The sequence below is a fragment of the Ochotona princeps genome, chromosome 9, assembly GCF_030435755.1.
Source record: "Ochotona princeps isolate mOchPri1 chromosome 9, mOchPri1.hap1, whole genome shotgun sequence".
Lineage (NCBI taxonomy): Eukaryota > Metazoa > Chordata > Mammalia > Lagomorpha > Ochotonidae > Ochotona > Ochotona princeps.
This window is the reverse complement of record NC_080840.1, coordinates 22501018-22517073: the sequence shown is the minus strand read 5'-3', so window position 1 is coordinate 22517073 and position 16056 is coordinate 22501018. Positions and strand designations below refer to the sequence as shown.

Sequence of the window (16056 nt, the reverse complement as noted above, 5' to 3'; positions counted from 1 at the left end):
TAGTTATTGAAGAGAAAGCAATAATCCACCACTGGTCTAGTCCCCAAATAACTGAGTCTGGGTGTGGGCGTGGATTTTGTCTTACGCCCAATCTCTAGGTCTCCCATGTGAGTGGCAGGAACCCAGTTAACACCGCTGCCTCCCTGGTGCTGTGTTAATAAGAAGCTGAAATCGTCCTGTGTGGTAGGCTAGTGCCCAAAGTCCTTACCCTGCGTGGACCAGGATCCTATATGGATGCTGGTTTGTATCCCGCCTGCTCCATTCCCTTTTAGTTCCCTGTTGTGGCCTGAGAAAGCAGTAGGGGATGACACAAAACCTTGGGACCCTGCACCCACGTGAGAGACCCGGAGGAGGCTCCTGGCTTTGGATCACCGGTGCAGACACATGGGCAGTCAAACAGTGGATGGAAGATTTTTCCTCTCTCTCTACTTCTCTGTGTAAATATGACTTTCCAATAAGAAGAAATAAATATTAAAAATAAGTTGAAATCAGGAGCTTGAACTTCAGTGTTCTATGTGGAACAAGGCATAGTAACTAGCACCCTGTTACACCAAATGTTTTATTCCCTTTGTGCTTTTAACATTACTAAGGGGCTTTGATGTAATTCAAGTTGATACAGTTTATGTTATAGTTTTTACTATACTTTGAACACATGCTTGTGGTAACTACTTCCTCTTTCAATTGAGAGATATTTATTTACAATATTGATGGTTCTTTAAACCCAACTATGATGTGTAATAGTAAAATGCAAAACAGGAATATGAATATCTGGAAACGGTGATGGGTATTATCCATTAACTGGCCTTGAACCTTCTCCATGACATTTTCCCTAACTCATTTTTAAAATCAGATGTATTTCCAAAATGCTTCTCATAACATTCGTATGAGGCTATTCTGGCCAATGATATGGAAACACAATTCTTTCAAGAATGTTTGAGAAACTTTCCTGACAGATTGCACAACAATAAAGTTCTCATTCTGTGCAGAGAGACAAATATATTTTTCATCTTGGTATTGTGAGTCGGATTTTCTGCTCTGGCCAAACATCCTGAATGGTGTACTGCCACCTATCAGGAATCAGAAGACTGAATTAATAAGAAAGGCGGCACAGAGAGAATTGTTCAACTCTTTGCAAAAATAAAATCTTGTATGCCCTTTGGCTTGTTTAAATAATCATTTCTTCTGCTTAAAGTATTTTGTATTATTCTGTGAATTTTCAAATATATTAATATATTTCAAATATATTAATAAAATTTAAAAAAAACAAAGTCAACATGTAATATTTGGGTTGATGATTTTGTAATATCACAGGGATAGAATGTTTAGGCTAATAAGCATCATCATGAAAATGTTTAAATTTGTCATTTATTTTTTAAAAAGATATAATGTGAAAGCAATAATCTAAGAAATGGATATCAATTTGTCTAAAATCTATTAAAATATATAAATTATCAAGGAAAACATTGATGTAAATAAATGGGGAAAATAAGAATTTATTAAACATGGGAAGATTTTAGATGTGTATAGGAATCATATGTAAATGATGCATTGAAATTAAGATTAAAAATGATGAGTGGTAAGACTGACAGAAAATGAAGCACATTTTCTACATACACTGATATTACACTACCGTTTGGAAGCCAGATTAGTAATAAGAATGATGTTATTTTCTTTAGTTACGGCCATTGTGAAGCAGACATTATGGTACAGTAAGTTTTATTTATTTGAGCAAGGCAGAGCACTCGTATTCTCTGAGTCACTCCTTAGAGTCACACAGCAGGACCAGAGCACTCTGATGAGCTGGGAACTCAATCTGGCTGACATGAAGGATCCAACTACTTCTGATAGCGCTGGAGCTCTTAGGCTGTGGGAGATTTAGATTTAATGGGAAACTAGATCTAAGACAGTGGCAGTACTTGAACTCATATACTCCAAAATATAACATACACATTGAAGTAGCATCTCATTCACTCTGCTCATAATTTTCTTGTTGATATTATAATGTTAGCATAAAGATGTAAATCAATCTTAGAGTAAGTTATATGGATCAAGAAGACAGAAGCTATTTTAAATATGCAGTTATGCTAACATAATAATCATTAAGTTGGTACTGTGATTTGAATATCATGCTTGGATCGAGACCAAGTTTATTTAATAAATAATCAAAAAAATTTTTAGGAAATAAACATGGTCATTAACAACTGGATTTTTCTGAGAATTGTTTTAAATTCCTGAAACTGTGGAAGCAGGGTTCCATTTCACTTCTCTGTAAAACAAGAGTGACAAGACCCACAAGTAGTCTTTTCTGCATAATTTCAAGGCAGTTTTGCAAGCCATTAAAAAATTAATTGGATCTCATGAAAAGAAAAAATACTGAGATTTGGAAGAAAGAGAAGACATACTACAGAAGTGTGCATTAAGTGAGAATGTGATTGCTGTGAGAGAAATGAAAAGTAAGCAGGGACTCAGAAAAACAGTCACAAACATGAGGAAAGCTCTGCCAGGAACAATTTCAACTTCTAATTAAACAGCAGATTTTATCTATAAACACAGTCTGGAAGGGGCTAAAGATTATAAACTATTTTTTTTCTGAATACTGCTGACTGAACTCAGCTGTAACATAAGGAAAACTATTCTCTCAGCATAGAAACCAAATGGATGTATGAAACAAATACAAAGTCAGCAACACGCTACTCAATGCACAATAAAATATTTCATAACATGAATAGCAAGAATACATTTGTAGTGTATTTCTGTTTATAGCTCTAAAAGTTGTACGTACTTGAAGTTTTAATTTTTTTGTTAAATTATAGGTGGCAAGAACCTAAGTACTTGAGCCATCACCACCTGCTGCCTCCCAGGATACACATTAGCAGAAAGATTGATTGGATGCACAAGAATCAGGATTAGATCCAGGCACTGCAAGGGGTTCCTAAAGGCCCACCTTGAGATGATTTGTTACATTATTTATCTATTATCATCAAATATTTTCAAATACTGATAAGAAAAAGGAATAGGCTTTAGTTTATGTATCAGTGTATTAACCCTGGGGATCGTCTATAACTTTACATAACTGAAGTCTGAAGTTTTGAAACAAATCTGAATTGCAGTGGTGAAATTGCCTCTTTGGTGCTTGAACCTTGTACAACTAATGCAAGTTCCATTTCCCAGTTGCAAAATGATGATGGTCATAATAGGAATTGTTTCACAATGTTTGGGTAAGAAGAAAAGTTGAACACTAAAGTGAATGCAAAATATTTCTTTTAAAGATTTATTTTATTTTTATTACAAAGTCAGATATACTGAGAGGAGGAGAGATAGAGAGGAAGTGGAGCTGCCGGGATTAGAACCAGTGGCAAAATATTAAAGATGCAGTTACAAGTGCAGAGCAACCACTCAAATAAATAGGATTAAATTTATTGAGTTTTCATATGTTGTAATCCCCATAAAATCTCTGTGATTTAAATATTATCATTCCCAAACTACAGATTAAAAAATAAAGAACGAGTACAATTAGGTATTTATCCCAATCCCATAAAGTATTTTCACTGCCTCAAGACTGTAAATGTTAGCAAAGGTTAATAAAATATTTCTTCTTTTCAAGGAAATAGAGAATACATAATTGTAAAAACAACATTATCAGTGGATTGATACTAAGGAGCTACTGGATAATTTTAAGACAGGTGTGCAGAAGTGATGTGAAGAGAAAACACACAAAAGTCTCTGTACTTCTACTTCTAATTATATCCTTTAAATCTTTTCTCCCAAGTCTTACAATTTGATTAGATGTGTGTGTAAGAATTGGGCACACAGACAAACACACAAACACACACACACATACACACAAATTCAGACAAATACACATTCCCAACACAGTATTATATGTTCACCATCCTAGCTTTATGTTGCATCTTCATTACAACTTTTAATAATTGTAATTATAGGTAAATGGCACCATGAAAAGTTTCTGCTATAAAGCATATATAGTTTAAAGGAACAGATATAAAATGAATTTTGCAGTAGAAGACAAAACGTCAATGTTCTCCATAAATGATGGTAGAAGAAAAAAAAAAGCAGAACCTCTCCGTAATCAAGGTAGTGACCTTTTCTTGATTACCATCCCTGTTTAAGGCAGAGGCAGACCCAACAGCTATAAGCAACAAACCCAACAATAAATCAGGAAACTTACCTCCTGGTCCATCCTTTTTCTGAACTCAATTGTATTTTTTGCTGCTAACATTTGGAAGATAATAAAAACATTTTTAAATTTGAAGTGCCCCCCCAAAAAATCAATACTACAGAATTCACAAGAGTGATGAGGTATTAAAAAAATGTTACTAGTCTGTTTCTTTGCAAATGAAGGAGGCAAGAATTAACTTTCAGAAACATGGACAGAGTTGGAGAATTATAATTCAAACATACCTCAGTAAGTCTTTATTACTTGATATCTGCTTCCAATATTTTAAATTGGGAGATCAAAAAAAAAGTTGACAATTAAAGAGAAAGATATAAACATGAGTATAAGTCTAATACTGAATGAAGCACATAATTTCAGCAGTTTTGAGTTGTTTGTGTAATGTTAGTTGATTTATCATTAAAATGAGTTTTCAGTTAGACTGCAGAAGTTCATCTTTTTAGATAGCCAATTTGCTAATTAAAAATTCTGGTGAACCACTTTAATTAAATAACATGCTAGCTATTTTTCACATGTCTTATCATATACCTTAAAGATAAATTACATTTGTAATGACAAAAATAAGAATAATAATTTGCAACATAAAACCCCAAACATCTTTTTACTCCTCTGCAGACGTCAGAAATTCCTTGTCTATTTAACTTTTTGTAAGATAGTATTAAATTACTAGTACAGGGAAGTTAGAAACTGAGGTAATTTGTTCATGCAATTATATGTTTCCAAAAATAACAATTAGGTGTTGAATAGAACTTTATTATGACTGCATCATGAAGTATGCCTCCATTCAAAGTGTACTTACCTTGTCCTAAAGTTTGTTGGATGAGGATGTCCATCATATAAGGATAAGTAGTCATATTCTTCTTCTAGAGCAAATGATTGAAAAACAAGTTGTATTCTATTTCTTTCTTCTGCTATTATTACCCATGTACAGTTTGCACCATTCGGATATCCATATGGAAAGCCAGGGCTTTCTATAGTGCCGTTAAGTCCTTTTAATGTTCCACCACATGTATAAATAAATCCTGCAACAACACAACAAAAAATAGATATTATTAAATAATAGATATTATTAAATAAAGTTTAAAATATCCCAAATGATGAATTATTTTTGAATGCTTTAGGATTTTCATAGTGTTAAAAATAATCCAAATATGGCCTTTCAAACACAATTGCTTATTTATATGAAAGGCAATTTTACAAAGAGGAGGAGAGATAGAACGACAATTTTCCCATCCTCTGGTTCACTCCCCAAATGGCTAAATGGCCAGGGAAGGGCCAGGCTGAAACCAGGAGCCTGGAATTCCAGCTTTTTCTCTTTTGGGAATAACAGAGCCCCAAGCATTCAGACTGTCCTACAGTACTTTTCGCAGGCACATTAGCAAATAGCTGGCTCAAGAACCAGCTTGTGTATGGGATGTCGAAGTTGCAGATAGTGGCTAAACCCACTGCCTTTCCTGTAAATGACCTATAATGAGCTGAGTAAATTATATTACATACACAGGATCAAAGGTTCAACAAAAGTTACTGGAAAGTAGGGAATAGAGGTGTGTTGCTATGGTTCAACTACCATTTGGGACACTTTGTGACATTGCACTGCCTGGTTTCAGTCGTGTCTAGTTGCTTCCAAAACATGCCATGCTGATGTAGTTATTTCTCTTCACCAAAGTTGGAAGACATTGAGTTATAGGCTCTTGGGTTCAGTTTCACAACACTAAATGGTTTGGGCATTTGGTGAGTGAATCAGCATCTGGAAGATCTCAGTCTATCTCCTGTGCCTCTCTGCTCTTCAAATAAAGTAAAAATAAATTAATTTTAAAATTAAGCTTGTATAAAATGATATTAAATGATAAATTTATTTTGATGCAAAAAGATTGAAATCATCAAGCAGGTTTTTTTGTGGTAATATACATTTTCCATGAACTTTTTGAAGACCCCATACTGTGCACTTTGTATATAAAATGTATATGTGAAATGCTAAAAAATTGCTATTTATTTTACATATTACTAAATATAAATCATTAGATAAAATAATATCATCATATCTGACTCATTATCCATTGTATACAATGGATATTCCAACAGAAAACCGAATCCTGGAACAAACATAGTATCTCATTAGGGCATTTTCAATCTAATTGTGGGAATTCATAAACAATATTGAAAAATTAATGATCTAATATACATTTTTGGATCCCAGATAATTAACTATTTTTCTTTGCAAATCATGATAATTTTTATGGTATGGTTGCATCTCTACTGTGCCATTTGCCATACTCTTGAAAATATATCCCACTCTGGTTATTGGAGATGGATTTGGTATATTTAAGTCAAGGGATTTGTTCTACTTTGATCAGAATGTTTAGTTCATGATGTACTCAATCCTTGATTAAGTGTGGCACAGTGAGTACCATGGCTGGAGAAAAAATATGTTAAATCTTTGGCTCCTGGAAACTGAGAGAGCTATCTTTAGACATTCTATACTAACTCTGTAGGAGATCTAAGCCATTAAGAGCATATTTCCTGGGGCTATCTATGAAACTTACATATTGCTTTTTAAATCATTTGATTTTCACTGTATCATGCTTTTATTATTTAAAATTGTGTACAGTATATAATATTTGTACAGTTACATTTTAAGAGGCATATTTTAATATATAGTGTTACATAGCCACTCTGGGTAATGTAAAACTCTAGGACTGATACCCTGGCAGTTACAATGGTTCTGTCATTTACCTAGACTCCATGCCAATAAAGTTTAAATCTAAATACAGGACACCAGATTCAGAAGTTTTGAGAACTCTTCATCCGGGAGTTATGTACGTCTGTGGGTTCCACACAAGCTAAAGTTTCAGGAAACTGTTACTTGGGGAAACCATGCTGAACCAAGGGATAGAATTGCACAGTATCAAAAAAAATTTTTTGATTAGGGATTGGATGTGGAAATGCAAGGAATTTGACCATTGTCTCTGAGAAGGCATGGGTACATTTTATGTAGGCTTAGATGTCATTGAAAAGTGAGAGGAACCATGTGTGGAAGATTTAATGCCAGTACTGTAAAGTTGGAAGAGAGACTGATTTGGCATGTTGTATTTTGATCTCACAGTTGTATCTTATTTTTACTTGGGGACTCACTGCTGTACTAGGCAGCCACAGAATAAAGGTAGCTGACAGTATTGATTCTGTGATAAGGATTCTGGCTCAGGGTTTAGCCGATTTAATTCTGTCCTCTTAATCATTTTTAGTTCAGGGATCTACTTCTCTCATCTCCAAACATGACAAGATCCTAAGCCTGGGGTATTTACAATGTGGTATGAGGCATAGTTTTTGTTATTATTTTTCCCATTAAGAAACTACTGAGAAGTTGGGTCAGGCAGAAGTTTTAAAAAATTAATATTTGTGTATATTCATATATTTTTGCCCATACAACAAAAGTCAAATGAGGCATTTTACAATTTTCAAAAACAACTAAAAATGAAAAATAAAGGTCCTTTTTAAATTGCTTCTTCGCAGAGCAATTATTTTGAAGCCTTAGGTTAATTAGCTATCACCCATTTCTATTAGTTTTCTGGTTGGACAGCTTCCAATTTGAACTTCATAACAAAATACAACCGTGAATCCTTTCAGGTACAATCTGATCTTTGGATTATTTTATATATTATCCAGTACCATAATATTGCAAGACTTAGAAAAGGACATATGTCCTAAAATAACATGCTCATTTCTGTCCATTAATTCCTCATGCATTTCAAATTCTTTCTTTTATTCCTTTCTTTTCTTTACGCAAACTAGGATTTGGAGCTATTTTAAGCTTCCTTATCTAAATTTTATGTCTCACTTTTGTTAACATTAAATTAAATTATCATGACATGATTCATAATAATTATATTTTTCTGACAAGAGGCTGCAGCATTTTGTTAAAACATAAATCCAGAAGAAAATAATTTTAAAAAGAGCTTTTTTATTCAAAACAGAGAACCAGAGACAAAGAAAAAGAGGTCTTCCATCTTTCACTTCATTCTCCAAATGGCTGGGGTGGCTGGGAATGTGCCAGGCTCAACCAGGCACCAGGGAGAACTGCATCGAGGTCTCCCCAGTAGGTGCAAGGGACCCAGTATTTGGACAATCTTGTGTGACTTCCCAGAAATATCTTCTGGGAACACAATATATGTAAAGTAACTAAGACTCACTGGCACTGATATGGAATCCTTCATTGTAGATGGCTGTTTAACCAGCTGTGCTAAAACAACTATCCAGAAGATAAAGTTTTAAAAACAAAATCATCTCTTCTTGCTTGTGGTATCACAGGGTTGGCCACTATTGTAAGTTCAGTATTTATCGTTCTTTTATAGCTACATGCACAAGTATGCCTATTTCTGTGCATTCCATAGAACTTTTCTAAATGGGATCCATAATATCATGTGTATTTTCCTGAGTCTTCGTATTTTTCAGATACTTACCACTGATATTTCCCCTGGTCGGTTTAATACAATTCAATATTCATCTTCACTGAGTACATAGCTACATTATATTTAGTAGTCTTTATTATAACATTTTATTATTCTCCTTATTAATAACCTTATTTTGTTTTTGGAGTTTCAAAGTTGTAAAGAACAACTTTGAACAAAATCTTGTTTAATTTTGTGATATATCTGTAAGTTGGGAACCCACAAATAGGATTACTAAATTTTCAATTAAGATTGGTGGTCCTACTTTGCTCACTGAATGTAAAACAGGATAGATCTTTTACCAGTAAGAGTGTGAAGTTTTTCCCAGCCACAGTCCCAATTTTGACAACATTCAGATTGTTTTTGTTTTTGTTTTTGCAGGGTAAATTTTGCCAAGCAAAAAAAAAAAAATGTTTCTTGACCACTTAGCTTTTTGATTAGCCTTATTACAGTTTTACGATTTATTTCTCATTCATTCAACATTGCCTAATGAATTGTCTACACATAGACTCACATTTTAATGGATGCTGTACCTTTTATTTTGCTACTTTTTGGCATAATTGATTAGGGTTCTGTTGCTTCATCTGTGAGCTATGTTTGCCTTTATGCACATATTTCTAAACAGGGAACATTTGCTTATTCTTTATAGCCCATTGCTCTGACAAATTCACAGCATCTCATTGATCTTTATACTACGTGTGGTACATCACCACCTGTCTCCTCAGATAAGACTTCTTTCATGCTTCTTTATTCATTCATTACATAAAGCCTGACTGATGGAATCAGTGACACAAAGTATATTGTTTTTACCTTTCTTGGAAGGTGACAAACTAAAACACAAGCCAGTCGGGACATTTAGACTCTTAACTGCATAATACAGAAAGTATTATGATCCAAGGAAATGCACAGCTGTGAGAACGCATGCAGGCAAAAATTGACACAGATTAATCATTGTATGCTTCATGTAAGACCTTCTCAAAAAGTGACATTGATATTTGTCCGAATATTTACTCTTTGGTAGTTTCTGAAAACACATATGTATTTTTCATATCAACTTAAAATTTCGTATCAACTTAAAATTTTTTTTGATGATCAGGGATGGAAGAATCAAGGATTAGGGGGAAGTGGGTGAGACCATTGTGTCCACATTTTTTTTTCTTCTTCCTGTATAGTTGAGAAAGGATGAGATAAGAGCAGAAGCCACACCCAGCCTCCCCACGTCCCATTACCCAGGGATGGGGAACTGCCACCCAAGATTAACCCAAGGTCCTGATTGTGTGGAGCATTTCCCAAGAGTTCTGTTTAATTGGTTTCCATAGGTTTCAAATGCTGTCATCTCTCTGATCCAAGGATGAGGAAATCCTTCCAATGTCCACTGGCTCTAATAGTCTAGCTTTGAGTCTCCATTCATCTAGATATTTGCTATCATTTCTTGGTTGGGGTAGTTGTACAGTATGTTCTGCCCTCCTTCCTCTGCTATGGCACCACATATCCTTTGCAGGCTCCAATGGGTTACCATAGCCTGTGTGCATCTGGGCCTACCTTCCATCCACTGCTTTATCTAAGCCACTGAGGAGGCCCAGTTATGATACTTGCACTGTACAGTCAGACCTCCAGCATTGGATGTGAACCCTCATGTGCCCGCACACCCCCACATGGGTCATCCTCAAGAACCCATGCAATTCCAGACACCAAGTTCACACAAACGTGCCACTGGACAGCCAAGGGGGCTTCTCCTGGCACCATTGCTGCCCCAGGCTGCCCATCCCAGGTACTACCAGACGTCCCAGCTCCAGGGCTCATGGACACAGCAACCATGTGCAGGTGGGCCAAAGGACCCAGGCCAAGCCATGAGGTCGCACTGGGCCCATCACCCACCCACATTTCTTTAGGGGGAAAAGATAAAATAGACTAGGTGACTATGCTGGCACAATAGTATGGTTAACACCGATTTGGCATTAGCCAGGCACAAGGTGCATGCGAGTTATTGGCTGCTTTTCTCCCAGCAGTGTAACACTTGCCTAGATATGATGCAACCTAGGTCATTGCCCACAGCTAGGGTACATCAATTTTTAATGTCCAGATGAATAGTTCATTTATACAAAAAACAAATAACTAATTTATGTAATTTGAATCTGATTGTCAACAAGTTTATTAAAAAAATTGATGTTTAGTATTTTCTTTTCCTGCAAATACAGAAGAAAAACACTCTTTGTGAGTACTTTTAATGCAATGTAACTTATTTTATTTCCTTTGTTTTATCTAATCAAAATCCTTGACACAATCTTGAAATTTATGTTTATTATAATGAAAAATCTTCATAAACCATGGCTAGTGGATTTATGTGCCTGATAATGTTGTCAGGATTCTGGCAAAGATTACCTATGATCTTATCAATATGAAAACTTATTTTTGGGCCTGACATGGTCGCCTTGTGGCTCAACTCCTTGTACGAGCTTTGGCACACTGCACCCCTGTGGGAGATCCAGAAAAAGCTCTTGGCTTCTGGCTGTGGATTGACTCAGCTCCAACCCTTGCAGCCACTTGGGAGTGAACCAGCAGATGGACAATCTTTCTCTGTGTCTCTACTTCTCTCTGCAAAACTGACTTTCCAGTACAAGTAAATAAATCTTTTAAAATATTGATTTTTTAATCCTTTGTTTTTGTGCATTTTGAACTGATGATAATTCTCCCTGTCTTAGACATCTCTTCTAATGTTTGTCCTGAATATACACTGTTTTTCTTATATTGTATCACCCAAACTATTCCTTTTGAGAGGCTAGTCCATGGGCACTCTAATAAATAAGCAAATGGAGTTATTAATGAAAATATAAAACAATAATGTAGTTCACACTAATATTGATATTTTACTGTTAGACAACAAAATCTGATACTGGATAGTCCAGTAATGTATAAATCTCAGTATACTTGAAATTACAAATGTAATGAAGGCTTTGCTTGATTCTCTCTTTCTCTTCAGGATTAAATTTGTTTGCATTTGATTTGACTGAAGAAAACCAAGATATGGTTTTGAATAAAGTATCAATATTACTTCATTTGTGTCATTCATGAATTCACAACATAAGTGTTGTCAAGATTATTTTTTAGCTAAGTCAAATGCTCAAAGGAATACAATAAGAAAAAAAAAGATTTATTCCTGTGTTTTTTTCAGGAATGTCTATATTGCAAATTGTTTTCCATACTTATAGTGTAGCAATGAAATGGAAAACCTAAATTCATTATTAATACAAGTTAATGCATACCAAATATTTGTTTTCTGTCAGTAAGAAATACAAAGAAAGATAGCTAAATTTTATATTGCGTAATTTAAATGTTCTCCAAAGAACTAGCCCAGTCAATGTTTTCTTCCAGTGATTTATTTTTATAGTTAATCATCAAAGTGTGTGATAGACAAACACAACCTTCTTGTTTTAAAGGGGGGTATGCAGGAGAGAAACCATTAGCTTGGAACTCATGCCTCTTTGATCTGTTGCTCATTCCTAAATTCCACAATGATGAAAAGAGTTGTAGAATGCAAAGTAGTTTAATATGCAATTGTTGTAGAGGAAATTTAATGCCTCAAGCTATACTTTCTGTCTGCCTAATTGCTTTCCAGGTGCCAGAGAATTTCCTAAACGAATGTTCCATAATGCAGAATCCAGATTTTAGCCATAGGCTATAAGAAAAAATAATGATACAGAGTGAGAAGTGTGTACATCAGCTGTAGATTTGCAATGGTCTCACAGAAATGAAAACTTTAGTGTCAATATTTACTCCTATTTTGTTTATGTAGCAAAACCCAATAAGAAGCCATGTTAAATTATAAGATACTTAATTAGCAAAACATTAAAACACATGTAAAGTGTGTGAAGCAGATTATATACATTTGTGAAATGTTTAATAGCTCCTAAACTGGCTAGCTTTATACAATTAACTCCAGAATTTAGGAGCATTTGCTTTCTCAGACAATACTATGATTAGTTATGCTAACGTTGACTTCTTATTTAGGTTTCAGATTTTTATGGTTTGATAGAGGAAGAAACCTTCTGTTTCTCACATTCTTAGGACATATTGTAAGAGACTGATTTATCATTAATTCTCCTAGCACATTATGTGCATTTTAAGGTAATTGTTCTATTCTTATTCAGTGTGTTATTTATTGAATTAATTCTGAGATAGTGGATGGATTTCCATTATTGCTAACATTACCCTAAAATCCTTACTGTAATAGCCATAAAAAGCATAGCACATTTCTCTATACAGATAACTGACTCAAATTAAAAAGAAGCAATATCAAATGCAATAGCAAAACCATCACCACAAATATCGCTATTCTGAAAATTTTATTTTTCAAGCTCATTATTATTTTGTATATTCTTCAGAATAAGCTTATGAGATACACACTGCTATACATTCTGTTTTATGTCTGAAATAACTTGAGTTTCATCTATAAATCTTCAGTGTGAGTGTGTGTGTTTGCCCATTGGATGCCTGGCTTATTTATGCAAACTGTCCACTAGTATTAAATAAATGCTATTGCACATTTATGTTATTGTGTTTATATGACTGTGATGTCAGATCTTATTCTCAGAGAAAATAATATTTGTAGAGTTCATATGATTCATATTATAAAATGTATTACATGTTCCAAATTTATGGGGATGACATTTCAAGGTTTACCCCGCAAGCTTTTAATATTCGGGCCAGGTTACCCTTACATCTTTTAGGCAAAATCTAGGAGATTCCTGTTAAAAAGATGACATTGGTAGTAAAAAAAAAAAAAGTAATTCAAAAAGGAGAAATGGCTTCCTTAGTTAGTATCTAAGTTTGAAAGTTTGTGAAAAAAATATAATTAATTATGACAAACATAATTAGATAGCTTTGTGAAATCCAGGTTCCATAGATTTCTTGCTGTCACCTCAAATCTTACGTAAAATAGTAACTTATTAAAGCTAAATTTTGTCAAGGGATAACCTATTCAAGTCATGTTTTCCTATTATTTTATTAGTCTTATCAAAAAGATTTATTCATTTTTTGTTGGAAAGTCAGATATACAGAGAGGAGGAGAGACAGAGAAGAAGATCCCACATCCATTGATAAACTCCCAAGGAGCCACAATGGCCAGAGCTTCACCAATTTGAAACCAGGAGTCAGGAGCCTCTTCTGTGTTTCCCACGTGGGTGTAGGGTCTCAAGGCTTTGGGCCAGCCTCAACTGCTTTCCCAGGCCACAGGCAGGGAGCCAGATAGGAAGCAGGGCCATTGGAATTAGAACTGGTGCCAATATGGGATCCTGGCACATGCAAGGTGAGGACTTTAGCCTGTAGGCTACCATGCCGGGCCCTGTTATTTTGTTAGTCATTAATTGAAAAGATAACAGCCTGCTTTTATGTGGCAATTATACTTTCTTATTTTATTAGAATATATTCAGAATAGGAAGGAACCTCAAACCTTCCTCCCTTATGCCTAAGTGACACTCCGTATCTTGAAGTCTGTTAATGAACTTCAGATATTGACCATCAGTCAGTAGGCCGTGTGTGATCATCAGCTTCATCACTGCCAGACAGCAAACACCATGCTCGGGACTTAAGGTTTGCACAAATTTTAGGATTATTAGAACAATTATTCTGCAGAAGCTAATAGTAGAGAGAATTATATGTAAGTAATTTATAGACATATGATAAACTATAGTGATCAAAACTTAATTAAGGGACAAAACTGAGGCAAATTAAAAATATTCAAACTTCATTTGATTTCTCAAACAGTGAAGCATATTATTTCACACCATTTTAATTTTGTGAACACAAGACCGATATATGTTATACTGAGATCGATTATATAGTTATACTGAACAATGCATATTCTGCAAATTATATCAATCCTGCATGTCCACGGCATGCAAGCTAACTGACCAGTTAGCTTCTAACATTTCCAGCTTCATTATTCAGACCTTTCTGCATATCCAAAATATATGTATTTCTTTTTTTTTTTGTTGAAGAGAAAAGAAATTCAGAACTTTTATTTCTATAATTCACTGGTCTTTCTATAATGTATTAATATAATATAATATAATTATAACATTATATCATAATGTAATGTGGTATTATAATAGCACGTTATATTATGATATATTATGATATTATAGATAATATTAATTTTTCAATTTTTTTTTCAATTTTGAGTACCAAGAATATTTACCATTTTCTATAATAAGGAAACTCACAAACTTGTCAAATAGCCAAAGCATTTCCAATTTTATTTGAGAAATTCTTCCAAGAGACGAGAAAGTGAAGCAAAGTAGAAATATTTAAACAATGACAGAAAGCTTATCAGTCATGAAGAAAAAATAAACATACAAAACTGTCAGACATATCAAATCCCATATAAAAACTGCTCTGTAATGTCAAAGGAAAGGGACTGATTGTATCATACTGCTTCCTAGCTTCAAAAATGCTTTTTTTTTCCAGTGCATTTTTAGAAAGTGATAGGCACTATGATGGGGTTAAAACAATGTGGGCTATAAAACTGTTTCTTTTTTTTTTTTTAAAGATTTATTCATTTTATTACAGCCAGATATACACAGAAGAGGAGAGACAGAGAGGAAGATGTTCCGTCCGATGATTCACTCCCCAAGTGAGCCACAATGGGCCGGTACGCGCCGATTCGAAGCCGGGAACCTGGAACCTCTTCCAGGTCTCCCATGCGGGTGCAGGGTCCCAATGCATTGGGCCGTCCTCGACTGCTTTCCCAGGCCACAAGCAGGGAGCTGGATGGGAAGTGGAGCTGCCGGGATTAGAACCGGCGCCCATATGGGATCCCAGGGCTTTCAAGGTGAGGACTTTAGCCGCTAGGCCACGCCACCTGGCCCTATAAAACTCTTTCTATGGAAAATAAAAATAACAATAAGAGAACCATAAACAAAGACTACATGAGATACCAGTGTCATGTGTAAGAATGTCATTTGAAGCCACAGCTACTCTGCTTCCAATCCAGCTACATCCTAAGTACCTTGTGAAGCAGCAGGTGATAGCTCAAATACTTTAGCCCTTGTTGCCCATGTAGGAGGACAGGTTGGAGTTGTTGGCTTCTGGTGCCAGCCTACCTAGTTGGAGCATTTGGGCAATAGACTAGCAAGTGAGATATCCGTATCTCTCCTGTGCAGCTCTCTGTGTTTCAAATATAAAGAGTAAATATTCACTTTAGGGAAGAATCAAGTTGTCAGAATAGGGTAAGGACATGTTTAAATAGATGGAGAAATGTTAGCTAGTGTGAAGCAGAAAGGGAGCATTCCAGGAAATAGGAGAGGACAAAACAACAGCAGAGGGGCACCTGGAGACTGACAGATACAGGAAAGCAGCAGACACCATGGTGTGGTGTTGCAGTGACTCATACCCTAGCGGCATTCAGCCAGCAGCAAT

General features: G+C 35.1%; 1 protein-coding gene across 1 annotated transcript in view; it reads right to left on the bottom strand.

Moving 5' to 3' along the window:
• Nucleotides 1-16056, bottom strand: part of CSMD3 (CUB and Sushi multiple domains 3) — an 878998-nt gene that overhangs the window by 768659 nt on the left and 94283 nt on the right. Inside the window, exon 2 of the mRNA XM_058668892.1 lies at nucleotides 4995-5217. Coding sequence (XP_058524875.1) covers nucleotides 4995-5217 — 223 coding nt within the window. The remainder of the gene's footprint in view (nucleotides 1-4994; nucleotides 5218-16056) is intronic.